Below are 26,356 nucleotides of genomic sequence, written 5' to 3'. Positions count from 1 at the left end.
CAGATCATTTTTATCATTCTGGTTCCTCATCAAACTCCCTCTAATTGTCTTTGAACTTCAGATATGCAAACAGTGATATTTTTCCAATATCCCTGCTGCATGATGTGCTCCCATATTTCCTGTACCTCAAAGGTTTTATTTTTCCTGCTCTGTTGCTACTGTATTTCCATTCACAGAATATTAAGCTGTTACAATATTTTATATGATTATATTAGAGATACAGCACTGAAACAGGCCCTTCGGCCCACCGAGTCTGTGCCGACCATCAACCCCCCATTTATACTAATCCTACACTAATCCCATATTCCTACCAAACATCCCCACCTGTCCCTATACTTCCCTCCCACCTACCTATACCAGTGACAATTTATAATGGTCAATTTACCTATCAACCTGCAAGTCTTTTGGCTTGTGGGAGGAAACTGGAGCACCCGGAGAAAACCCACGCAGACACAGGGAGAACTTGCAAACTCGACACAGGCAGTACCCAGAATCGAACCCGGGTCCCTGGAGCTGTGAGGCTGCAGTGCTAACCACTGCGCCACTGTGCCGCCCTATATATTATTTTTTATATTTTGCTTTCTTTTCCTTTTAATTTCTTGCTCAACCTGAACTTCAATTTTTTTTCTCATTTTGAACTCTCGCCGGAATTTTACGCTTTGGTCGAGGCCCCGTCCACTGGCTGAAAAGTCAGGGACTAGCCCACCTCCTCCGGCTCCTAGAAACCATGCAGTAATTTTATGTGGCCCAGGCCCTTAATTGGAAGAAACCTGGACTTCTGGCCCGTTGAGGCAGGAAGTCCCGCCTCCAAGTGCTGCTGGCCAATCACTGTCAGACTCAGCACTGCCATTGGGAGTGATGGCCACTGCTGGGATTGCACACATTGAGAGCAGCAACACGGACTGCCCTTGGAACAGGCGAATGTGGTTTGGGCCTTGCCACGGACAATCAGCTGGGCCAGGGCGAGGTGGTGAGGGGGGTGTTCAATCAAGAGACGAGGAGGAGGTGCTCCAGCAGTGGGGGCTTGTGCTACTGTGGGGGCCCTCCATGGGACGCAGGATCCCCGAACAGGAGGTCCCTCCCCCCTCAGCCTCCTCAGGTGCCCATCCACTGCTGGTAATATACCAGAGACAGAGGGAGGAGGCCCTCAAGTGGGCACTTAAGAGCGTCAATTGCCCTGGGGTGGGTGGACCATTTGCCACCACCCCATGGCTGGTAAAATGGCAATAGGGGCGGGTAGGCGATTGGAACGGCATCTCCCACTTCCCACACAATTTTATGCCCTCCCCCACCGCCCCACGTCCCAGCCTGCTCCTGGGGTGGGGGAGGTGGGCGCGGGTGCATAAAATTCCGGTCTATATTTCAACTCAGCTGGAATGTATGTATCATTGGGCCCTATTACATTGCTGCTGAATGCTGGTCAAAATTCTTAGAAAAAAATTAAAAGTTGGAGTCAATAAGTAAACGGAATATTCTTCCTGAGATCTTCAAATCCCATTTTAGAAACAGCCTATAATAAACAGCTGTGTGAAGCTTTTTAGATTAGTAATGTTCTTGCCAACATCCCCATCCTGCCCAGTTTTCCTTTAAAAGTCAGAATCCCCATATATCTGGGAGTGTGTTACTGTCAGTGGCACCTTGATTTTCCCTTGAGTGGAGCTGATAATGCGACAGGTTGGTAATAATTAGGCTATGACCAAAGTTCCGATTTGTGTCCTTGCTGTGGGTGAGAGGTGGCTGGTGGGGTTACTGCCGATATTCAAGAAGGGAGTGTGATCCTGTATTTAAGATACAGGTTGTTAATACTTCTGGTCTCTCATCCAGTTTCGTACTTGCATAGTTATTGGCGACCAATTCCGCTCGTCATATCACTAATGGTATCATTTCTCCCAGTTACAGTAAATCTATCCTAGTTTTTGCAGTGGTGTTGAGACCTGATCTGGGAACACTTGGTGCCTTCACTAGTTGCAATAATGTTCATTCTCAACCTTCTAATCACTACCTTCCAGGAACACCAAATTTGCACCAAACTCTGATCATCTCCACCCTCTCACCAAATTGAAAGACATAGACATTTAACGGTGCATTCTCAAGTCAATATTTGAAGCAGGAATGGTATTAGATTTGACATTACAGTAGATTTGACATTGTGGAGCATATTTGATGATCAGATATCAAGAGTGCAGAATGTAGACCTCTCATGCACCAAAAGAATGAATATTTACAAGTAATTTTTTTTTTTAAATTTCAGGAGATTAGTGCCAAAAAATGTCCCTTTGGATGGACCTACCATGACAATAGCTGCTATTATCTGAACACTAAACACAAGACAACCTGGACTGCAGCAGCCCGAGCATGCAAGGAAATGTGAGGCTTCTTTAATGTGAATGGTTATTAATTCATATTAGCTTGATTGCAATACTTGGAGAATTATGTCCAGGAGAAATTAGCAATAGATAGAATTATTTGAGCATTGAGGGTTTATTTGAAAAATATTAATTTGGACCACTTCATCCCAGGATCACTTTGAATTTGAGAAATAGTGTAGTTGTGTACATGCATTAATTTTCGACTATTCAGGTGGGCAGTGAACCATCTGTTGTCTCCACAGCACAGCAGTAAAAATAGCAGATTTATTACTAAACGACCTGTTTCTCAAAGGCCTTCGGAGCTTGTGAACTATTTCTGCATATCTTGTGTTCCAGTCTATAGCTATAGTTATCCGAGAAAAGATTACTTTAAGCAATAGCTTTCTCTGATGGTCAAATGCCAGAGTAATTGATCCCAGTAACAGAAAATCAATTCTTAATCTAAAGCATGGTGATGTATCAGTGTACCACCTGGTATTTCAGACTGCTTCACTGCTCTGTATCAATATTAAAGGTAACCAGCCATTTAGTTCTCACCTATTACAGTTACCACTACCATCACTGGAGCCAAAGCCAGTTAAAAGCTGGTGTCAACCCACCAATCAATGTAACTAGAACCTAATTTTCATGATAGCCGCTAAAGCCACCACAATTGGTCTTATTGCCACTGCTCACCATTCAGACGATTTTGTCCTTTTTTTGAATTTTAATGCATAGTTAATGTCCATCTTCTATCTGAACCTTCAATGTCTCCACAGGTACCATGGCAACCTTGTGAGTGTCATCTCAAAACAGGACATGGAGTGGCTGTGGGACTTCAGTGGAAGGCGTCCCTTCTGGATTGGTACGTATATTTCTTTTCTGAGTGAAGTTAGCAATGAATGGATGTTAATGTGTCATAATTTCATGTATGAAACCTGGGTTCACTTTTTCTCATCACCAGCTATCTGAGGTAAGGTTATAAATGACACAGGTTAATGGCTGTACTATTTTATTAATTGTTGGAACATTGTGAATGGTACAATTATTACAATAAAATACAAAGTCAACCCCATTCCTCCACCACCCCCCACCCTATTCATTCTTCAGTTAAGAAACTGGAGGGGTATGTATGTTAATGCAGTGTGGGGGAGGAGCAATGATGTGATGGGCAATGAGATGGCATCAACATGCTACATGATGTTAACATATTCATTTCTATTTTTATAAGAAATGAAATAGAAAAATACCTTGAAATATAGCAGCCTTGAAATTCTGTAGGGATTTTGTGTCGCTTCTGCTACAGTTGTGGTGGGAGACCAGGGCTAACATCTTCTGCAGCCAATCTGGCAGTCTGTCAGTAAATCAGAAGTGCTGGAAATACTCAGCAGGTCTGGCAGCATCTGTGGAGAGAAACTGAGTTAATGTTTCAGGTCTGTGACCTTTCATCAGAACTGACAAAGGTTAGAAATGTAATAGGTTTTAAGCAAATAAAGCAGGGGTGGGGCAAGAGATAACAAGGGAAGGTGTTGATAGGACAGGGTCACAGAAAATAACTGACCAGAAGGTCATGGAGCAAAGGCAAACAATATGTTAATGGTGTAGTGAAATATAAAGCGTTACTGCAGAGAGGGTGTTAATTGACAAAAAAACGAACAGCCCTGGCCCAAAGCACAAACAGTTAAAAAAAAACAGTGGTTAAAAAAATGAATGATGAAACAAACCAAAATAAAATAAACAAATAATAAATAAAATAGAAAAAATAACTAAAAATAAAAATAATTTCAAAGCATTACGGGCTCCCCTTTTTTATTTTCCAGGTTGGAAAGACTTAACTAGTGGAGTGCTACAAGGATCAGTCTTAGGGCTTCAATTATTTACTATCTATGTTAATGACTTGGAGGGGGGTAGAGTGTAATATACCCAATTTGCTAACAATACAAAAATAGGTGTGAGGGTATGTTGTGATGAGGACATAAGGAATCTGCAAGGGATATACATAGGTTGAGTGAGTGGGCAACAACTTGGCAGATGGCGTTTAATGTAGAAAAGTGTGAGGTCATGCATTTTGGTAGCAAGAATCAAAAGGCAGACTGTTATTTAAATGGAGAGAGACTCCAAAAACGTGCAGCACAGAGGGATCTGGGTGTTCTTGAGCAAGAAACACAAAAAGTTAGCATGCGGGTGCAGCAAGTAATTATGAAGGCAAATGGAATTTTGGCCATTATTGCTAGTGGGTTGGAGTTTAAAAATAGGGAAGTCTTGTTACAACTGTACAGGGTGTTGGTGAGGCTTCACCTGGAGTACTGCGTACAGTTTTGGTCCCTGTATTTAAGAAAGGATATACTGGCATTGGAGACAGTTCAAAAGAGATTCACTAGGCTGATTCCTGGGACGAAGGGGTTGACTTATCAAGAACGGTTAAACAGGTTAGGCCTTTATTCATTAGAGTTTAGAAGAATGAGGGGTGATCTTATTGAAACGTACAAGAATCTGAGGGGGCTTGACAGGGTAGATGTTGAGAAGATGTTTCCACTAGTGGGGGAATCTCGAACTAGGGGACATAGTTACAGAATAAGGAGATACTCATTTAAAACTGAGATGTGAAGGAATTTCTTCTCTCAGAGGGTAGTGAGTGTCTGGAATTCTCTATCCCAGAGAGTTGTGGAGGTTAGATCACTGAAAGTATCTAAAGAGAAGGTAGATGTATTTTTGAAATATCGGGGAGTTGAGGGCCATGAGGAGCTGGCACGAAAGAGGAGTTGAGGTCTGGGGCCGATCAGCCATGATCTTACTGAATGGCGGGGCAGACTTGAGGGGCCAAATGGCCTGCTCCTGCTCCTATTTCTTATGTTCTTGTACCAGCAAAATGAATGAGGTATCGATAGGTAGGCAGGGTGAGGGGTAAGCAATGTGTATTATGGGTAAGATGAGGGTGATAGTGAAGAAACAGTGAAAGAAGTTTACGATATTGTTAGGGTTATAGGTGAAGATATGAATGAGTAGTTTGGGTGAGGGTGACAGCTGACTGTAATGAGAGAGGAAAATGGTTTGAAATCTGATTAGGACTTTAAGAAGCATTGGCACATGGTCTGTATTTGGTGAAGCCGCTTGGAGCAAGAATGGAGGCATGGGGAGGGGGCAGCGGGGGGTTGGTGGTTGCAGAGAATAGCGATGGATTCATCCACCCAGAAATCCGACATCGTAATGTCACCTCTAGATTTAGTCAGCCGTGAGAAAGCTCAAAGGCAGCATCGCCACCTTGACACAACAAGAATGCCATTTGAATTGCTGAACAGATAGTCATAATACATTCACATGCAATTGATTGCAATTCAATGGGGAGGCTTGGAATTAAGTGGACAGGAGTGGCCCTCTTATGCCTTCAGATCCCTGGCCATTGAAAGGTGCTGTCATTGAAGGGAGGCCTCACTTTCGCCACAAGAAGGCAGCCATGACGAGCAATGGCTAGGGGAAGAGTGGGGAGTGGAGACCATTGTCAGCCTACAGTGCTGTGCACTCTGCACGGGTGGGCTTGGTCTCAGGTGGGAGTACTGAGTGGGCTTGGTCTTGGGAGGCAGTACCGGGTGGACTTGGTCTCAGGTGGCAGGAGTGGGTGGCCAAACAACAAGGTGAGAGGTTCGGGTGGCCATACTACTGGGTGCTGGGCTCGTTCTCAGCAAAGGTGGGCACTGAGGGTCATTATCATATAAGCCGAGGGAGTAACAAAGGCAAAGATGCCAAGGCAACTTTGTGTCTGCATTGACAGTGCTCTGAAGGCCCACTGATCCCTTGGCCTGGGTCTCATACACCCTGTCTTTTTTTGGATCCCCGTGGCATGATGCAGCGCCTCTGATGGAGGGAGGGCCAGGAGGCAGCTCTTCCTGCCTGTGAAGCTCAATGACGAGAGCAAGAGCCTCTGGCCATGGCAAGAAGGACCCACATACGCTAAAGAGTGTACCTACCAGACTCTAATCAGCTACCTCCAAATGTCCAAGCAGCATTGTCAGCGAAGACTACGACTCTCCAGGGAGGCCATCACCGACTTATGCACACTGCTGCAGGACAAGTTGTGACCTATGGGATTTGGGAGTCACCCTATGCCAATGGCCCTGAAGATCACCTTGGCACTGAACTTTTACATGTCTGGATCTTTTGAGGGATCCACCAGGGACATGTGTAGGGTCTCCCAGGCAGCAGCCCACATCTGTATCAATGAGGTGACCAATGTCCTGTTCAAGAGGGCCGGTGACTGTGCGCTATTGGACTGACGCTGACAATCAGACAGTGAGGGCTTTTGGATTTGGGGCCATCGCTGGATTCCCACAGGTGCAAGGTGTGATAGATTGCACATTGTGACCATCAAGGCTCCGTTCCAGCCAGCTGCCTTCATCAACAGAAAGAGCTTCCATTCAATCAACGCTCAAATGATCTGCAACCACCAAAAGCGTTTCCTGCAGGTGTGTGCCTGCTTCCCGGGAAGCAGCCATGACACCCACATACTTCGACAATCCCAGGTTCCTCAGCTTTTCAGGGCTCTCCCCTCCCCGCTCGCCTTCAAGGATGGATTCTCGGGTACATTGAAGACTTGAACCCTCAGACAGCAGCAGCGGAGAGATACAACACTTGCCACGGCTCCACCTGAGCGACCATCGAGCAGGCCATTGGGCTGCTGAAGATGAGATTCCATTGCCTTGATTGATCTGATGGAGCCCTGCAGCATGTCCCAGTGAGAGTCTTGCATATTGTGGTGGTCTGCACAATCTAGCACTGCTGAGCGGGGAGGCCTGACATGAAGAGGACATTGTTGAACGCCACTCCTAAACTAATGAGGAGGACACTGGGGAGGGTGATGAGCAAGCAGCACTGGGTCATGAAGCCTTTGCAGGCCAGGCAGATTAAACGTTGGGTGAAGGAGGCAAAAGACAACCTCATGCTTACCTACTTCCAGCCACCATGATGGCCACTCAGTGTGAAATTAATAAAGACTCGCCTCAATGCATTGTCTGTCTCCTCCTTTCGACTTGTCTTCTGTGCCTAGTGCCCAGCTTATCCACTTGCTGTGGCACATCTGAGACACTTACCAAAGGAGGGTTGTGCATATACTGGTAGCCCAATAAGGGAGCAAGGGGGAAGGCAACATCTCATAATACAGGCATGAAAGAATAGCGTAAACTGCAATATTAATTGTGAAATAGATGTGAACTGCAATAATGATAGAACTTCATAACACAAAACAAATGGCAAATGTAAAACACCTGTGAAACCCTAAGTGTGTCTGTGCTTTTCTTCACACATTTTCAAGTGATTGTATGAGGTCTGACCCCAGCACTAGCAGCTGTGCTGGAGGTAGGTTGCTGATCAGGCTGACCCTTGGCCTGTGATGACTTTGGCAGGTGTCCTCTATCTGCTTGAGGCCTGGAAGGCCCCGGCTACCTAAGGGTGTGCTGCATTGGTCAGGCGTCGCAGCTACTGGAGCTGGGCTCACAGGCAAAGGGGCTGAGGAGCCGGTGTCCACACTCAGGGTGCCCTGAGGGGAGTCCCCAGATGTGGAGGTCAGTCTTTCCTCCTCCCTTTCAAGGCTCACTTGAACCTCCCTGCTGATCAGACTCCAGGCCTTGCCACTGCTACATTGAGCTCATGGCCAGGGCGATGGTGTGCAGCTCTGTACACATCTGTGGGATCTAGTTCTCCATGAGAGTTGCCAACCTCTCAATAGAGGAGCTATATGCTCACACCCTGAGACATACATCAGTCATGGCATCAATGGACTGCTCCATTGTCCGCTCATGTCTGCACATGGCCTCTGGCATCTCTGCCAGATGTTGCTTTACCTCTCTTTACAACTAGTGCTGTCAACACCAGAGGCTCATCATCACTTTGGGGCTCAGCATGGGCCTGGCTACCCACAGTTCTATGCCTGTCAAAGGCCTCAGCTGTCTCAGCCTCAGTCAGCTGCTTGGTGCTCTCACCAGCTTGTGACCCTGATTCTGAAAGTGAGTGGAATCCCATCGAGGTGAGAGTATCTGCGCTGGTAGAAGGTACAGGAGAGTCATGTGATGGTGCATACTCTGACTGTGGTTCCTCCTCAGAGATTGACAGCTGCCCCCCTTCTGTTGAAGATGCCAACCTGCATGAGAGAACATAAACATCTGTGCGTAAAGCAGTGCAGATCTTGTCATACCACCCATGTGTTATGAGGATATCCAGAAGTGCTGTGGATGTCGAATGATGACAGTCGGCACTCCAGCCTCACAATCCAATATTGAGCGGCTGCCCTGGGTCCCCACTAACTCCAGAGCCTCCTCCTCAGCCTTTGGCAGAGGCCGTATGTTTGGAATTCCTCCACCAGTCCGTGAGGTCTCCGTGTCGTTATGTGCCCACTTGTCCTGCAAGTGGAAAGAGGGAAATAGTAAGAGCAAGAGAACAGTTCTGCTAGTGGCAGCCCCTCATCCCCTGCTGGGGTTTCCTGTATGGCTTTTCCCCACGTTTGCTCTCAGGGAGCGTAACGGGGGTGAAGTGTGAACGAAGGTGGCCTGTGGTGAGATGCAGCCATGCATCTGGCAGGATGTAGGGATGCCTAGCCAGTGCTTTTGTTGTCACTCCCTCCCCATGTCACACTGTCCCCCCCCCCCCACCCCGGCATATTCACATGCAAGCTCCAAAGAGATATGGAGCACTCACCTTGACAGTCTGAAAGAGGTTGTTGACTCTCTTCCTGCACTGCACCCATGTTTGGGGGGTGGGGGGGATGGGGGATTACGGGCTGACCCTCATGGTTGCTGACCTCCTCTGCGATCTCCTTCGAGATTGCTTGGTCAGGTGAGTGATCCTTTTGTTGCCAGTGCTGGGGAGGAGGACCTCCCGCCTTTCCCTTGCAGTCTGGAGGAGAATCTCCAGGGAGGCATCACTAAAATATGGGGCCACCCGGAGTCTTGCTCTGTCATAGTGCCCCCTTCTTCTCTGGGTGGGGTGTTCCAACCGTTTCTACCACAGCGGGTCCAACAACAATCGGCAAACAGGCAATCTCTCAAAGGCCACAATGCCTGCAGAGATTTAAATATGGCAGCAGCATCTGCTCTGGAATCATCTGATGCCACAATCAGCACCTCAGTGCTTGCCCCCATCGCATAATTGGATAGGCCTGCACTTCCAATATGGTAAGTGCCCCTCCCCCCCCCCACCGCCGCATATTCATGGTTGGCCAGCCGCAAACATGATGGGAGCACTAAGTTCAGCCCAGAGCTTCTCATAGATTGGTAGACTAACTGTTCCTGTCACTGTCTGGCTGCTGTGTCATTAAATACTGAATCCAGTAAATTCAGCTCATCAGATATTTATGGGGAGGTGGGGAGGGAGAGGGTGAGACTGAAAGCAGCCAAAGAATCCATTAGGCTGGCGACATGGAGCTCCTGCCGAATTTAACAGCAGGATCTTTTTATCATTTCTTTCATCTGACCGGCTGTCCAGCTGACAGAAAAAACAGCAGCAGTAGGCTGTTGCCGGGGAATCTTGAGCAGGGACCCTGACAATTGAGAGAGGAGCAGGCTGCAGAACAGGGCTTTGGGTGGGGTGTCAGTGTCAAATGTGATCACAGGAGGAGATCAGGCTGCAGATTGGGGCTGGTGAAAGTGGATGGGAGGTCAGTAATCACGGTATTCTACATTGTGCATCCATTCTTCTGGTGGCTGAAGCCCAGTGGAGGCAGGGTCATTGAATATTTTTAAGGCTGCGTTAGATAGATTCTCCGAGAAATACAATGTTCCTCGGACTGCTATTCTAGCCGCATCCTGAGATCCACACTCAGTGCTATGCGCCGCTACATGTACACACTGAACCTCTCTCTCCAGCAGCACCGCCTCACCTTATCTCAAAGCTGTTCTACTCCGCAGTTTCATTTCATCCTTCTTCTTATCCGACACATTAACAAAAAACATTTTTTCTTCCTTTCAGGTATTAAGGAACGTGAGCTCTCGCGGCTGTTGGTGACTAATGCCCCTCCAGATCCTTCGTCCCCTTCACTTCCCTCTGACCTCACCACTTCTGATCTGACCCCTTGCCGTGTATTCACTATACCCTCTGACCTTCCCATTTCTGACGCTGAACGATCTGTACTTAACAAAGGACTCAGTTTTATCTCTTTATGCCCCCACCTCAATGAATTTTGCACTCGGCATGACGTTGAGCTCTTCTTCCGTCGCCTCCGCCTCTGGGCTCACTTCTTTGACCAGGAGTCCTCCCCCTGACCAGCGGACCCATTCACCTGCCTCCAGCATTCTCCGTCTACCTGGACCCCTCCCTCTGGCCTCTTACCCACTCTTGATCTTTTCACTGAAAACTGTCAGCGAGACATTGATCATCTCAATTTCTCTGCCCCCCTCACTCACTCTAACCTGTCCCGCTCTGAACTTGATGCACTCCGTACTCTCAGGTCTAACCCCGACATTGTGATCAAACCTGCAGACAAGGGTGGTGCTGTTGTTGTATGGCGTACCGACCTCTACCTTGCAGAGGCTCAGTGCCAACTCTCAGACACTTCTTCCTACCTCCACCTGGACCATGACCCCACCATCGAACATCAAGCTACTGTCCACAGAAATGTCAATGACCTCATCTGCTCTGGAGATCCTCCCTCTACAGCTTCCAACTTCATAGTCCCACAACCCCAGACAGACCACTTCTATCTCATTCCTAAAATCCACAAACAGGACTGTCCTGTTTCAGCCTGTTCCTGCCCCACTGAATTGATTTCTTCCTATCTTGACTCTTATCTTTTCTCCCCTGGTCCAGTCTCTTCCCACCTACATCTGTGACTCTTCTGACACCCTACGTCATTTTGACAATTTCCAGTTTCCTGGCCCCAACCGCCTCCTCTTCACTATGGACATCCAATCTCTCTACACCTCCATCCCCCACCAGGACAGTTTGAGGGCTCTCCGCTTCTTCCTTGAACAGAGGCCCAACCAGTCCCCATCCACCACCACCCTCCTCCGCCTGGCTGAACTTGTTCTCACATTGAACAACTTCTCCTTCAACTCCACTCACCTCCTTAAAATAAAAGGTGTTGCTCTGGGTACCCGCATGGGACTTAGTTATGCCTGTCTGTTTGTGGGATATGTTGGACATTCCTTGTTCCAGTCCTACTCAGGCCCCCTCCCCCAACTCTTTTTCTGGTACATTGATGACTGTATCAGTGCCGTTTCCTGCTCCCGCCCTGAACTGGAAAACTTTATCAACTTTGCTTCTAATTTCCACCCTTCTCTCACCTTTACATGCTCCATCTCTGACACTTCCCTTCCCTTCCTCGACTTCTCTGTCTCCATCTCTGGGGATAGGCTGTCTACTAATATTCAACGACACCCATAGCTACCCCGACTACACTTCACACCCTGCCTCCTGTAAGGACTCCATTCCATTCTCCCAGTTTCTCTGTCTCTGATGCATCTTCTCTGATGATACAACCTTCCATGACAACGCTTCTGAAATGTCTTCTTTTTTCCTCAACCGAGGATTCCCCCCCACTGTGGTTGACAGGGCCCTCAACCGTGTCCGGCCCATTTCCCGCACCTCTACCCTCACCCCTTCCCCTCCCTCCCAGAACCATGACAGGCTACCCCTGGTCCTCACTTTCCACCCCATCAGTCTCCATATCCAAAGGATCATCCTCCGCCATTTCTGCCGCATCTAGCGTGATGCCACTACCAAACGCATCTTCCCCTCCCTTTCCCTGTCAGCATTCCGAAGGGATCATTCCCTCTGTGACACCCTGGTCCACTCCTCCATTACCCCCACCACCTCATCCCCTTCCCACGGCACCTCCCCTTGCAATCGCAGGAAGTATAATACCTGCCCATTTACCTCCTCTTTCCTTACTATCCAAGGCCCCAAACACTCCTTTCAGGTGAAGCAGCGATTTACTTGTACTTCTTTCAATGTAGTATACTGTATTCGCTGCTCACAGTGTGGTCTCCTCTACATTGGGGAGACCAAACGCAGACTGGGTGATCACTTTGCGGAACACCTCCGCTCAGTCCGAAAGCCTGACCCCGAGCTTCCGGTTGCTTGCCATTGCAACACTCCGCCCTGCTCTCATGCTCACATATCTGTCCTGAGCATCAACGCAAGCTCGAGGAACAGCATCTCATTTATAGCTTGCCGGATTGAACATTGAGATCAATAATTTCAGAGCTTGACGAGTGCCCTTTTTATTTTTAGTTATTCTTTTTTTTTAATTTTTATTTTATTTTGTTTCATCATTCATTTTTATTTACCATGCACCTGCCTTCCCACTGTTTTTATTCATGTTTGTGCTTTGGGCCAGGGCTGTTCGTTTTTCTGTCAATTAACACCCTCTCTGCACTAACGCTTTGTCTTTCAGCACACCATTAACACACCCTTTGCCTTTGCTCCATGAACTTCGGGTCAGTTATTCTCTGTGACACTCTGTCCTATCAACACCTTCACTTTTGTTATGTCTTGCCCCACCCCTGCTTTATTTGCTTAAAACCTATTACATTTCTAACCTTTGCCAGTTCTGATGAAAGGTCACTGACCTGAAACTTTGGGCTGAATTTTACGCCGACCCAGTGGGTCAGATGGTGGCGTGGGGGTGCCGCAAAATTGAGTGGGAGGCTCCGTTGGCCTACCCGCCCTGCTCCCACCTCCGGTCAAGTTTACAGCGTCGGCCAGTGGGGGGAAACAGCCCGCCTGCCTGAGGCCAATCAAGGCCCTTAAGTGGCCACTGAAGGGCCCTCGCCCACCTCCACGGGTATTTTACCCATGATAAGCAGGCATGCTGGGGACGTGAAAGGCTGTCCAACGATAGCTGCCAGCCGTTCTGCATGCTGGGGGGTGGGGTGGGGGGGGGGTGCCATGGCAGTCAGGCACAGGCTGCCCCCGCCTCCCAACCCACCCCTGGGCCAAATTAAAAAGCAGAACCACAAAGGTGGTAATCTCCGGATTACTACCTGAGCCACGTGCAAATTGGCATAGGATAAATAAGATTAGAGAGGTAAATGTGTGGGTCAAAGATTGGCGTGGGAGAAATGGGTTATGATTCATGGGGCACTGGCACCAGTACTGGGGAAAGAGAGAGCTGTTCCATTGGGATGGGCTTCACTTGAACCATGCTGGGACCAGTGTCCTGGCGAATTGTATAACTAGGGTTGTAGACAAGGCTTTAAATTAAATAGTGGGGAGTGGGTTCAATTAAAGGGAAGTTTAAAAAGTCGAATAGTAACAAGAGAGCAAAGGTGCAGGATAGTGAAGCAGCATACATTAATCAGAAAGTGACAGGAAGGGACAGAGAATACAAGCACAAGAGTACAGCCGAATTTAGAACCAGAGTAGGTTAAAAAGTCAAAGCTTAAGGCTCTTTATCTGAATGCACGTAGCATTTGTAACAAGATAGATGAGTTGACGGCATAGATAGAAATAAATGAATATGACTTGATAGCTATCACTGAGACATAGTTGCAGGATGACCAGGACTGGAAACTCAATGTTCAAGGATATTCAATATTCCAGAAGAATAGGCAGAAAGGAAAAGGAGGTGGGGTAGCTTTGTTATTAAAGGAAGGGATCAGTGCAGTTGTGAGTAATGATATAGGTGTAATAGATCGTGATGTAGAATCAGTTTGGGTGGAAATAAGGAATAGCAAGGGAAAGAAATCACGGGTGGGAGCGGTCTATAGGCCCCCGAAGAGTAGCCTCTCTGTCGGACAAGATATTAATCAGGAAATAATGGAAGAGCGTAAGAAGGGCACTGCAATTATCATGGGTGATTTTAATCTGCATATAGACTGGACAAATCAAATTGGCAAGGGTAACATGGAAGACAAATTTGTAGAGTGCCTCAGGGATTGTTACTTACAGCAATACGTTGCAGAACCTACCAGGGAACAGGCTGTTTTAGATTTGGTATTGTGTAATGAGGTAGGATTAATAAGTGATCTCATAGTTAAGGATCCTTTAGGGGGAAGCGATCATAACATGGTAGAATTTCAAATTCAGTTTTAGGGAGAGCAACATGGGTCTCAAACCAGTGTCTTCAACTTAAACAAGGGCAATTACAGAGGTATGAAGAAAGAGTTGTCGAATGTGAGCTGGGAAAATAAACGACAGGGAAGTCAGTGGATGAGCAGTGGCAGACTATTAAGCAGATATTTCATAATACTCAGCAAAGATTTATTCCAGTCAGAAGGAAGGACTCAAAGAGAATGATGAACCACCCAAGGATAACAAAGGAAGTTAAGGAGAGTATCAAATCAAAAACAAAGGCGTACAATGCTGTGAAAATGAACGGTAGGCCAGAGGACTGGGAATTTTTTCGAAACCAGCAGCGGATGACTAAAAAAGTAATAAATAGGGAGAAAATTGATGATGAGAGTAAATTGGCAAGAAATACAAAAACAAACAGTAAGAGCTTCTACAGGTATATTAAAAAGGACGAGAGTAGCTAAAGTAAGTGTGGGACCCTTCAAGGATGAGACTGGGAAATTAATAACAGGAAATCGGGAAATAGCGGATAATTTAAACCAATATTTTGCATCGGTCTTCACGGTGGAGGACACTATAAACATCCCAACAATAATAGATGAGCAAGGTGTAAATGGGAGGAACTTGTAACAATCAATCACGAGGGAAAAGGTGCTGGACAAACTGATGGGACTAAAGGCAGACAAGTCGCCAGGACCTGATGGCCTGCATCCAAGGGTTTTAAAAGCAGAGATAGTGGAGGCATTGGTCATGATATACCAAAACTCACTGGATTCCAGTAGGATACCAGCGGATTGGAAAACCGCTAATGTGACACCCCTATTCAAGAAAGGAGGGAGACAGAAAGCAGGAAACTTTAGACCAGTTAACTTAACATCAGTCATTGTGAAAATGCTAGAGTCCATTATTAAGGAAGAAATAGCAGGACATTTAGAAAAACATAACGCAATCAAATAGAATCAACATGATTTTATGAAAGGGAAATCATGTTTGACAAATTTGTTAGAGTTCTTTGAGGATATAACAAGCAGAGTGGAGAAAGGGGAAGAATCGGTAGATGTGGTGTATTTGGATTTTCAGAAGGCGTTTGATAAGGTGCAACATAAAAGGTTATTGCACAAAATAAGAACTCAGGGTATTGGGGGTAATGTGTTGGCATGGATTGAGGATTGGCTAACACTCAGAAGGCAGAGAGTCAGGATAATTGGGTCCTTTTCAGGTTGGAAAGCTGTAACTAGTGGGGTGCCACAAGGATCGATCCTAGGGCCTCAACTATTTACTATCCATATTAATGACTTAGAGGAAAGGACAGAGTGTAGTGTATCCAAATTTGCTGACAATACAAAAATAGGTGGGAAGGACACAAAGAATCTGCAAAGGGATATAGATAGGTTAAGTGAGTGGGCAAAAACTTGGCAGATGGTGTTCAATGTGGGAAAGTGTGAGGTCATCCACTTTGGTAGGAAGAATAAAAAAGCAGATTATTATTTAGATGGAGAAAGACTACAAAATACGGCAGTACAGAGGGATCTGGGTGTTCTTGTACATGAAACACAAAAGGTTAGCATGCAGGTGCAGCAAGTAATTATGAAGGCAAATGGAATTTTGGCCTTTATTGCTAGGGGGTTAGAGTTTAGAAATAGGGAAGTCTTGTTACAACTGTACAGCATGTTGGTGAGGCCACACCTGGAGTACTGCGTACAGTTTTGGTCCCCGTATTTAAAGAAGGATATACTAGCATTGGAGACAGTTCAGAAAAGGCTGATTCCTGGGATGAAGGGGTTGTCTTATCAAGAACAGCTAACCAGGTTAGGCCTTTATTCATTGGAGTTTAGAAGAATGAGAGGTGATCTTATTGAAACATATCAGATTCTGAGGGGGCTTGACAGCGTAGATGTTGAGAAGATGCTTCCACAAGTGGGGGAATCTCAAACTAAGGGACATAGTTACAGAATAAGGGGCACACATTTAAAACTGAGATGTGAAGGAATTTCCTCTCTCAGAGGGTGGTGAATCTCTGGAATTCTCTGCGTCAGAGAGTTGTGGAAGCTGAGTCACTAAATGTACTTAAGGATGAGGTAGATAGATTTTTGAAATCTCGGGGAGTCGAGGGTTAGGCATAGCAGGCCCGAAAGAGGAGTTGAGGCCTGAGACAGATCGGCCATGATCTTATTGAATGGTGGGGCAGAACTGAGGGGCTGAATGGCCTACTCCTGCTCCTATTTCTTATGTTCCCCCAAACGGCCACTCCAGCCTCACCAGGGAAGGACCGATCCCCCTGGTGAGGCAAGCCCAACTTACCTAGACTCCTGACTCCATCAGGTGGGCTGGACTGCAGTCCCAGCAGCAGTGGCGCTGATTGGCCGGCAGCTCAATGAGGCAGGACTTCCTCTCTCAAGTGGGTGGAAGTCCCGCCTTGGGACAATTTAAGCCCGGGACTCGTAAAATGCGGGATGGATCCCTGGGCACGGTGGAAGCAGATTCCCGTCCGCCTAAGGTAAAATCCAGCCCGTTAACTCTGCTTTTCTCTCCACAGATGCTGCCAGACCTGTTGAGTATTTCCAGCTTTTTTTGTTTTTATTTCAGATTTCCAGCATCTGCAGTATTTTGCTTTTATTATATTAGATAGATTCTTGATAGACAAGGGAGTCAAAGGGTACAGGGGGCAGGCACGAATGTAGAGGTGTGGCCACAATCAGATCAGCCATGATCTTATCAAATGGTGGAACAGACTCAAGGAGCTAAATGGATTACTGCTGCTTCTAATATGTATGTTCATATGCTGAAATAAATCTGCAATGGAGCCATTGTGACCCCTGTCAGCTCCTGTTAAATCGAGATCCTTCTATTGACAGTTGCAGGATATCTTTCCCACCCTCACTCTGTGACTGGTCAGAAAACCCATTAAACAGCCAGAGCAAAGCCCCCTCCATTCGAAATCAGGTTCCCAACCTGCTGCCCGCCCTCAATCCCCTGCTGCAAGCAGGTCAGTTCCATTAAAATTCTGCCCGTCATGAGGCCCTGTTAATGTTTTGTGTTAGAGACACACTGTATGTTGTTCCTTTTCTGTCAGTGTTGAATTTATGTGGTAAGGTATTGCTCTTGCAAAAGGAATTGTAAGTGCCTTCTGCGAGAACAGTGACAAGTATACCTGAAATGATTATTCCAGAAGAGGTTTAGGAACTATTTGTTCAGGTGACATTCATAGCCTATTTGGGTTTCACTCTTATAGTTTACCCTCCCTTCATAACCCTTCAATATTTAACTGTCTTTCCACAAGCATCAATTATCCTATCATTTATTCTGAAAGCTGACTTGGACATCACTCACCTGATACCAAAGGTCTATACTGGTTTTGAGTGCACAATGAGAATGTGGATGAGAATGTGGATGTGGATGCACTCCGAAGTGATATCAAGCACTCTTCCACAGAACTCCCAATGTCTCTTTGGGACTTTAGGAAAGATGTGAGGGCGTTGGAGAGAGTACAGGAAAGATTCACAAGAATGGTTCCAGGGATGAGGAACTTCAGTTATGAAGATAGATTGGAGAAGTTGGGAGTGTTTTCCTTGGAGAAGAGAAGGCTGAGAGGTGATTTGATAGAGGTATTCAAAATCATGAGGGGTCTGGACAGAGTAGATAGAGAGAAACTGTTCCCATTGTGAAAGGATCGAGAACAAGAGGACACAGAGAAAAAGTATTTGGGGAGAGACAAAAAAGTAACATGAGGAAAAACATTTTCATGCAGCGAGTGGTTAAGGTGTGGAATGTACTGCCTGGGAACGTGGTGGAGGCAGGTTCAAGGAGGAAGCATTCAAAAAGGAACTATACTGTTATATGAAAAGGAAGAATGTGCAGGGTTACGGAGAGAAGGCGGGGGAATGGAACTGAGTGAATTGCTCTTTCGGAGAGCTGGTGCAGAAACGATGGGCAAAATGGCCTCCTTCTGCACTGTAATGATTCTGTGATGCTTGTTTACTGCAGTGTGATTCCAGCACAGTCTGACTGAATAATTCCGGCACAGTCTGACTGACTGATTCCGGCACAGTCTGACTGACTGATTCCGGCACAGTCTGACTGACTGATTCCGGCACAGTCTGACTGACTGATTCCGGCACAGTCTGACTGACTGATTCCGGCACAGTCTGACTGAGTGATTCCGGCACAGTCTGACTGAGTGATTCCGGCACAGTCTGACTGAGTGATTCCATCACAGTCTGACTGAGTGATTCCATCACAGTCTAAATGAGTGATTCCATCACAGTCTGACTGAGTGATTCCATCACAGTCTGACTGAGTGATTCCGGCACAGTCTGACTGAGTGATTCCATCACAGTCTGACTGAGTGATTCCAGCACAGTCTGACTGCTGCACAATACAGGTCTGTCTGGTATTTAGCTGCGTGTCAATGTGGTTGAATGCTGTCCGCCACACTCTGGCTGAAGACATGACACGTTCATGTTCCTCTACTGTTCCATTGCAACTTTTTTAATGTCCTGCGTAAGGGTTTTGATATTTACAGAAAAACAAATTGAACTGCAGAATGTGTTCCCAAAGCACTCATAAAAATGTTGACATCCATAAGTTAATCTTGAAGCAGTAACTTTAATTAAATCAAGGCTGTTAGTTGTACATTGCTTTTAATTAACAGCTTTTTTGAAGCTGTTTGTGGTCCATGTGACCACAGTTCAGTTCAAAAAGTCAATTCATTGCATGAAGCATTTTGAGGTATTTTGACAATGTGATAAGTCTGCATATAAATGTATTTCTTTCATTATTTGTGTATAATGTATACATTATATGTGTCTAATGTGTGCATTTTACGCATTTAATAGGAATTGGTCTATCAGGATGTGTACAACCTGTTCACTGTGAGTTGCTTGGTTTCCTTCAAACACTCAGGCCTCAACGATAGGATCAGTCCGGGAAAGTGGGATTGGGCTGGAGGAGAAAATGTGTCCTTCACAAATTGGAAGCGAGGCCCCCCTCCTGCTTCGAGGAAGAAAGGCAAGAACTGCGTTCTGGTGAGGAGAAGAGGAAAGTGGCAGGTGAAAAATTGCAAGCGGGGCAAGCCACACTTTTACATGTGCTCCATTCGTTAATAAATACAAGAATATTCACATTGATGTCAACGTGTACATGTTGTAGTACTGCAATATTTCTTTACAATATTTGGAAGTGCACCGATACACTTTTTATGTTTTTTTGCCCACTCTTACTGGTCACTGCATGGATCTTTGTGAAGTTGTGGCATGATGCAGAAGTGGACTTCTCCAAATAGGTGGAAGAGATTCAGATAGTCATAACCAATCAAAATGCACTATACTGTGAATCTCACAGCAATAATCAACTGTTTGAAATATTTCTAAATCAAAGGTGACATTTATCAAGAGAACGCCTTAAATATTTGTTGACGTTCAAACACTATTTTATACTCATTTAGGCAAGATGTACTTAAGTGTCTAAAATAAAGAGCAGAACTCTCATGGATTGTAAAAGACACCAGGAGAGAAATTTGGGAATACCCCTTTATGGGTGTCTCATCCACACAGTTAACAGCCTGCGCTCAAATCAAAAGGTCAGGAAAGCCCGTGATTTGGGGCCTCAGATCTCCTCATGATGTAGACATGGCTGAGATAAAAGCCCACACAGGTTAGTGCTTCAATTCCCAGGTAAGAGATTGGGTTGGATCGTGGGTGTCTGGAGGAGGAATGGGTGGGCCTCAGAGTGCTTGATTGGGATACGATAGTGGATTGAGTAGGAATGTTGCAAGCCTCAGGGTACTATTACGGGGTCAGGAGTACTGTTGAGGGGCTAGGACATCAATGCTGGGGTGGGGGGGAGATGGTGGGGTGTCTGGTGATTGGGTTCGGGATGGGGATCGGAGATCTCAGGAACAGGAGCAACGGTGATTATAGGAAGTGTTTGCCTTTCTTACTAACGTGGTGTTTAGAGCTAGTTTTCCTGTGGGCAGACAGCGCTGGCACAATGGACTAGCTGCCTCAGGGTCAACCAAATTTGCAGCAGGGACCAGAAACATGCTGTAGGCCCTTTCTTTGCATATGCAAATGATTGCTTCAGATGTGCGTGAAGGACACCTGTTGTTTGTCACTTACCAAAGTGGTGTCCTGTGCATTCCCATTGGAAGTGTGTGCAAACATCTGGATTACATTTTCAACATGACCTTACATGACTCATAGCACCGAAAATACAGGTGCTGCATGACCCAATTTAGCCCCTACTGTCTTTTTATCTTTTATTTATTTAGAGATACAGCACTGAAACAGGCCCTTCGGCCCACCGTCTGTGCCGACCAAGAACCACCCATTTTTATACTAACCCTACAGTAATCCCATATTCCCTACCACCTACCTATACTAGGGGCAATTTACAATGGCCAATTTACCTATCCCCTACAAGTCTTTGGCTGTGGGAGGAAACCGGAGCACCCGGCGAAAACCCACATGGTCACAGGGAGAACTTGCAAACTCCGTACAGGCAGTACCCAGAATCGAACCCGGGTCACTGGAGCTGTGAGGCTGCGGTGCTAGCCATTGTGCCACTGTGAAGAACGTTTGGCAAATTTGTTTTTGGTTTGCCAAATAATGAGGTGAAACAATTGGCAGGAAAGCACAATAAGAAAAACATGCCTTTTTTAACAAATACTTTTTTACATTGCCAATTTGCATGCTGGGCTGTTTTCATCTCCATAATAATGTTTTTGGAAAATCCTTCTATTGTGTTTCTCAATTAAGAGCCAAGGATAGAGTTCACTTTTCTGTATGTCTGGCATCGTGACTGTGTCCGTGAGACTGTGGGATCCATTTTCATTTTCACTGCCTGGGCGCTAATCAGGTGGAGTGAATAAGCTGTTGGTTTCAACAAGTTCTGTAGATGGTCACCTCCACTAGATTACCACTCAGGAGGTAAGGACATAAATTTATCCTGGTGACTCAACCTCCATCTCCCCCAGTAATGATTGCATTCAGCTTTCTTTTGAAGGAGTGATCACGCATGATCCAGCACAGATGGGGAGCTACTTCCTTCCTGTGGTTGGAAAAGAAATTACCAACGATTTTGTTTTCTTAGAGCGTATTGATTCAACCTCTGAATAAACCATCCAATTCTTCATCGTGTTTCACCAACATGCCACCCTTTAATAACAATAACAACTTGCATTTAAATAGCATATTTAATGTAGGCCCAAGGCACTTCACAGCTGTGTTATCAAACAAAATTTGATACCAAGCCACATAAGGAGATATTAGGACAGGTGACCAAAAACATGGTCAAAGAGGTAGGTTTAAAAATAGAAAGAGAAGAAAAGAGGCAGGAGAGCCTTTCAGAGCTCAGGCCATAGGCAGCTGAAAACACGGCCACTAATTCAGCGATTAAAATCAGGGATGTGCAGAAGGCCAGAAGTGGAGGAGTACAGAGATCTCGGAAGGTTATAGGACTGGAGGGGGTTGCAGGGGCAAGGCCATGGAGGGATCGGAAAACAATGATAGGAATTTTAATATCTTCCAATGAAAAGACTATGGGGTAATTTGGGTCAGGTGGGTAGTACACATTCTTAAAGTACAAAAGCAAGGAAATTACGATGGACCTGTACAAAACACTGGTTTGACCTCAACTGGAGTATTGTGTCTTCAGTTAAGCAGATGAGATGAGAGAAGTTGGGACTGTTTTCCTTGGAGAACACAAGGCTGAGAGGTGATTTGATAGAGGTATTCAAAATCATGAGAGGTCTGGACAGAGTAGATGGAGAGAAACTATTCCCACTTGTGAAAGGATCGAGAATGAGAGGGCACAGATTTAAAGTAATTGGCAAAAAGAAACAATGGTGACATGAGGAAAAACCTTTTCACACAGTGAGTGGTTAGAATCTGGAATGCACTGCCTGAGAGTGTGGTGCAGGCAGATTCAATTGAGGCATTGAAGAAAGAATTGGATTATTATCTGAAAATAAAGAATGTGCAAGGCTATGGGGAGAAGGCAGGGGAATGGCACTAAGTAAACTGCTCCTTCGGAGAGCCAGTGCTGACACAATGGACCAAATGGCCTCCTCCTGTTCTGTAACAATTCTGTGATTTTGTGAATTGTGGGCACCACACCTTAGGAAGGATGTGAAGGCATTGGAGAGGATGCAGAAAAGATTGATGGGCATGGGAGACATCAGTAGATTGGCAAAGCTGGAGCTGTTCTCAGAGAAGATTGAGAAGAGATTTGAGAGAGATATTCAAAATCATGAGGGCACTGGACTGAGCGGATAGGGAGAAACTGTTCCCGTTGGTGGAAGGGTCGCGAACGAGAGGACACAGATTTAAAGTAATTGGTAAATAAAGCAATGGCAGCATGAGAAAAAAACTTTTTCATACAGCGAGTGGTTAGGAGCTGGAATGCACTGCCTGAGAGTGTGGTGGAGGCAGGTTCAATCATGGCTTTCAAAAGGGAATTGGATAAGCACCTGGAAAGAAAGAAAATGCAGCCTATGGGGAAAGGGTGGGAGAGTGGGATTAACTTGAGTTGCTCTTGCAGAGAGCCGGCACAGACGTGAGAGGCTGAATGGCCTCGTCTGTACTCTAACCATTCTATGATCCCTGCTTGGAACATTGTGGCTCGGAGACATTAATGTTGACCCTCTGTTTGAGATATGAATGAGTTATCCATCAAGCATAATCACAGAATCATAGAATAACACAGCATAGAAGGAGGTCAGCACCCCTGCAATTTCTAGACACATAACGGCATATAAGGAGCAATCCAGCCCATCGAGTCCATGCCAGCTCTCTGTGGAGCAATCCAGTCAGTTCCATTGCCCATCTCTATCCCCACAGCCCTGTAACTTTATTTCCCTCAAGTGCCCATCCAATTTCCTTTTGAAGTCATTCATTGTCTCCGCTTGCACCACCCTCGTAGGCATCGAGTTCCAGGTCATTACCACTGGCTGATTAAAAAGTTTTCTTCACATCCCCCCTGCATCTCTTGCCCAAAACTTCAAATCTGTGTCCCCTAGTCCTTGTACCATCAGTTAATGGGAATAACTTTTCTTTCTCTACCCTATCTAAACCTGCCAGAAATTGTACACCTCTATCAAATCTCTCCTCAATCTCCATTACTCCAAAGAGAACAACCCCAGCTTCTCCAACCTAACCTTGTCGCTAAAATCCCTCATCCCTGGAACCATTCTGGTAAATCTTCTCTGCAACCTCTCAAGGACCCTCACATCTTTCCTAAAGTGTGGTGACCAAAACTGGACGCAATACTCTAATTGTGGCCTAGCCAGCGCTTTATAAAAGTTCAGCATAACTTCCCTGCTTTTGTACTCAATACAGCTATATATGAAGTTCAAGATCCCATATGCTTTGCTAACTACTCTCTCAATATGTCCTGCCACCTTCAAAGATCTATGCGCATGAACACCCAGGTCCCTCTGTCTCTGTATACTCTTTAGAACTGTACCATTCAGTCTATATTACCTATCCCTTTTGCTAAAATACATTACCTCACATTTCTTTATTTTAAATACTATCTGCCACTTGTCTGCCCATTCTGCTAGCCTATCTATGGTTGACACAGCAGCAAAGTGGTTAGCACTGCCGCCTCAGAGCTCCAGCGACCTGGGTTCTGGGTACTGCCTGTGCGGAGTTTGCAAGTTCTCCCTGTGACCGTGTGGGTTTCCGCTGGGTGGTCTGGTTTTGTCCCACAGCCAAAAGACTTGCAGGTTGATATGTAAATTGGCCATTGTAAATTGCCCCTAGTGTAGGTAGGCAGTAGGAGAATTGAGGGAAGGTGGCGATGTGGTAGGGAATATGGGATCAATTAAGGATTAGTATAAATGGGGTGGTTGTTGGTCAGCACTGATTCAGTGGGCCGAAGGGCCTGTTTCAGTGCTTTATCACTCTATGTTCTGTTGCAGTCAATTGGTATCATTGTTTGCCACATCTCTAAGTTTAGTATCATCAGCAAATTTTGAAATTTTACTCTGTATTCCAATATCCAAATCATTTATAGATTTCAAAAAAGCAGTGGTCCTAGCACTGAACCTTGGGGAACACCACTGTCTACCATCCTCCAGTCTGAAAAACAACCATTTACCACGACTCGCTGTTTTCTTTCCTTAAGCCTAGGATGCATCATATCTGGACAGGATGACTTATCCACTTTAGGTACTGCCAGCCTTTAGTACGTTGCCGTTAACACTAAAAGTGTAAGTTTGTCCAATAGCCTTCTATGTGGTTCTTTATCATATGTTTTGGATGACATGGTAAAAATGTTAATAGGAATATCATCATTCCCATAGTGCAGCAAAGAGACAGGGACATCATAGATCCTTCTATTTGCGTTATGGCCAAATGCATTTGTTGAACAAAATGTATCACAAATACATTTCTCCTAGAGGCACATGAAGTAGAAGTCAGTCTAGAAAATTTCCTTAGATCTCACATTTCAATTCATTTGGTGGCTGCATATTTGACCCTGTAGAACCTCAAGTGTTCAAATGACTTGAGGCCTTGAGTTCACCTCGAAGGCAACTCTACCTGGCCTACTTCAGTCGGTGAATACTGTACGTTTAAGGCTGGTCTATTTATCAAAGTGCCACAGCCAAGTATGGTCCTGTATATTGAAAGGAAGAAAAACTGAATATTGAATAAATCAAAATCTGATTATGGCCACTTTTCCCAAATTTACAGCCCAGCGTTCCGCTTAGAAGACACAAAGTGGCAATTAACCAATCACAGAAGAAAGTAGGAGAAAAAATAAACTTAAAAGCAAACCTCAAACTGTTAATAATTTTGTTGTAATAGATCCTGTTTCCACACAGGGTGTCTTAATGCCATCTGACATGTGAGGCAGTGCTACAAGGAAAACCTGTAAAATCAGATTGCAGAGACAGGATGTAATGAGACCAGTAAAATTGCATCACTTTTATTTCCCTTTGGTTCCAAATAAGTGACAAAAAGTGGAACTTTTTATTACGTGACTGAAAGGAATTTATGATGTTATACAATGCAATCAATTTTTTTGTTTGTTTCACTGCACTACTGAATTGTATTTTCATGCTGTAATAGGCTTTGATCACCTAATTTGGTAACCTGCACCATTGAAACAGAGTGTCTGTAATTACTAATGCAGCAACTGAAATACGCAATAGATCGCTTACATTTCAGAACAGCAGTATTTTTGTTTAATGTGATATTCTCAGATGTTCAATGAAGCAGAAATTCTACATAGTGCATAAATTAGAACCTAAGAATAAAGCCTCCTCCTGCTTTACAATTTAGTAGTGCAGCAAAACAAACAAAATAATTGATTGCATTGTATAACATCACAAATTCCTTTCAGTCACGTAATAAAAAGACTTCTTAGGAACTCACAACTCTGAAGCTGAGAAATATTCAATATTTCATACCATGTCATATATTTTTGATTTCTAAGCTGTTGGTATTTGGAAATCAAGCTACAGTAATCTTGTTTAATGGTTATGTTAATGAACATGTTTAATAGTTAACGTAAATCACCTAGAGAACAGGGAAACACAATGATGAGACTATGATATAAAAAGAAAATGGAAAGCACATCAGGGAGCATCTAAATGAAGATCTATTAGCAATTCAGGTGGCTCTCTTTACAGATGTTCACATTTAAGGTAGAACCCCATCATTTTCTGAAAGAAAGCAAAGAGTAGATTTATGTCCTCAGTCTCTGTGCATTGTGATGCATGAGAACAGCGTAAATGAAAAATGTGCTGGTAACAGAACCCATCTGATTTTCCTTCCATTAAAGCTAAAATCAGGCTGGTTCTATAACAGGCGTATGATTCTCCTCCCCAGTGGAATTTTCTTCTACACCCTGCTGAAGCGATGGTAAAGGTGGAAATACACCCCCAACTGTTACATTTTTATAATCTAGAATGCACTGCTTGAAAGGGTGGAGTAAGCAGATTTTATTGTAACCTTCAAAAAGGAATGGGATAAATACTTGACAAGGAAACATTTGCAGGGCTGTGG

At 45.2% G+C, this 26,356-nt stretch overlaps 1 protein-coding gene across 1 annotated transcript in view; it reads left to right on the top strand.

Annotated features, from left to right (window-relative positions):
• Positions 1 to 19,447, top strand: part of frem1a (Fras1 related extracellular matrix 1a) — a 356,873-nt gene extending 337,426 nt beyond the window's left edge. The window contains exons 34-36 of the mRNA XM_068030756.1: positions 2,252 to 2,367; positions 3,128 to 3,213; positions 19,248 to 19,447. Of these exons, the coding sequence (XP_067886857.1) occupies positions 2,252 to 2,367; positions 3,128 to 3,213; positions 19,248 to 19,447 (402 nt within the window). The remainder of the gene's footprint in view (positions 1 to 2,251; positions 2,368 to 3,127; positions 3,214 to 19,247) is intronic.
• The last annotated feature ends 6,909 nt before the right edge of the window (positions 19,448 to 26,356 follow it).

This window comes from Heterodontus francisci, chromosome 4, assembly GCF_036365525.1.
Source record: "Heterodontus francisci isolate sHetFra1 chromosome 4, sHetFra1.hap1, whole genome shotgun sequence".
Taxonomy (NCBI): Eukaryota; Metazoa; Chordata; class Chondrichthyes; order Heterodontiformes; family Heterodontidae; genus Heterodontus; species Heterodontus francisci.
This window is presented reverse-complemented; position numbering and strand designations above follow the sequence as displayed.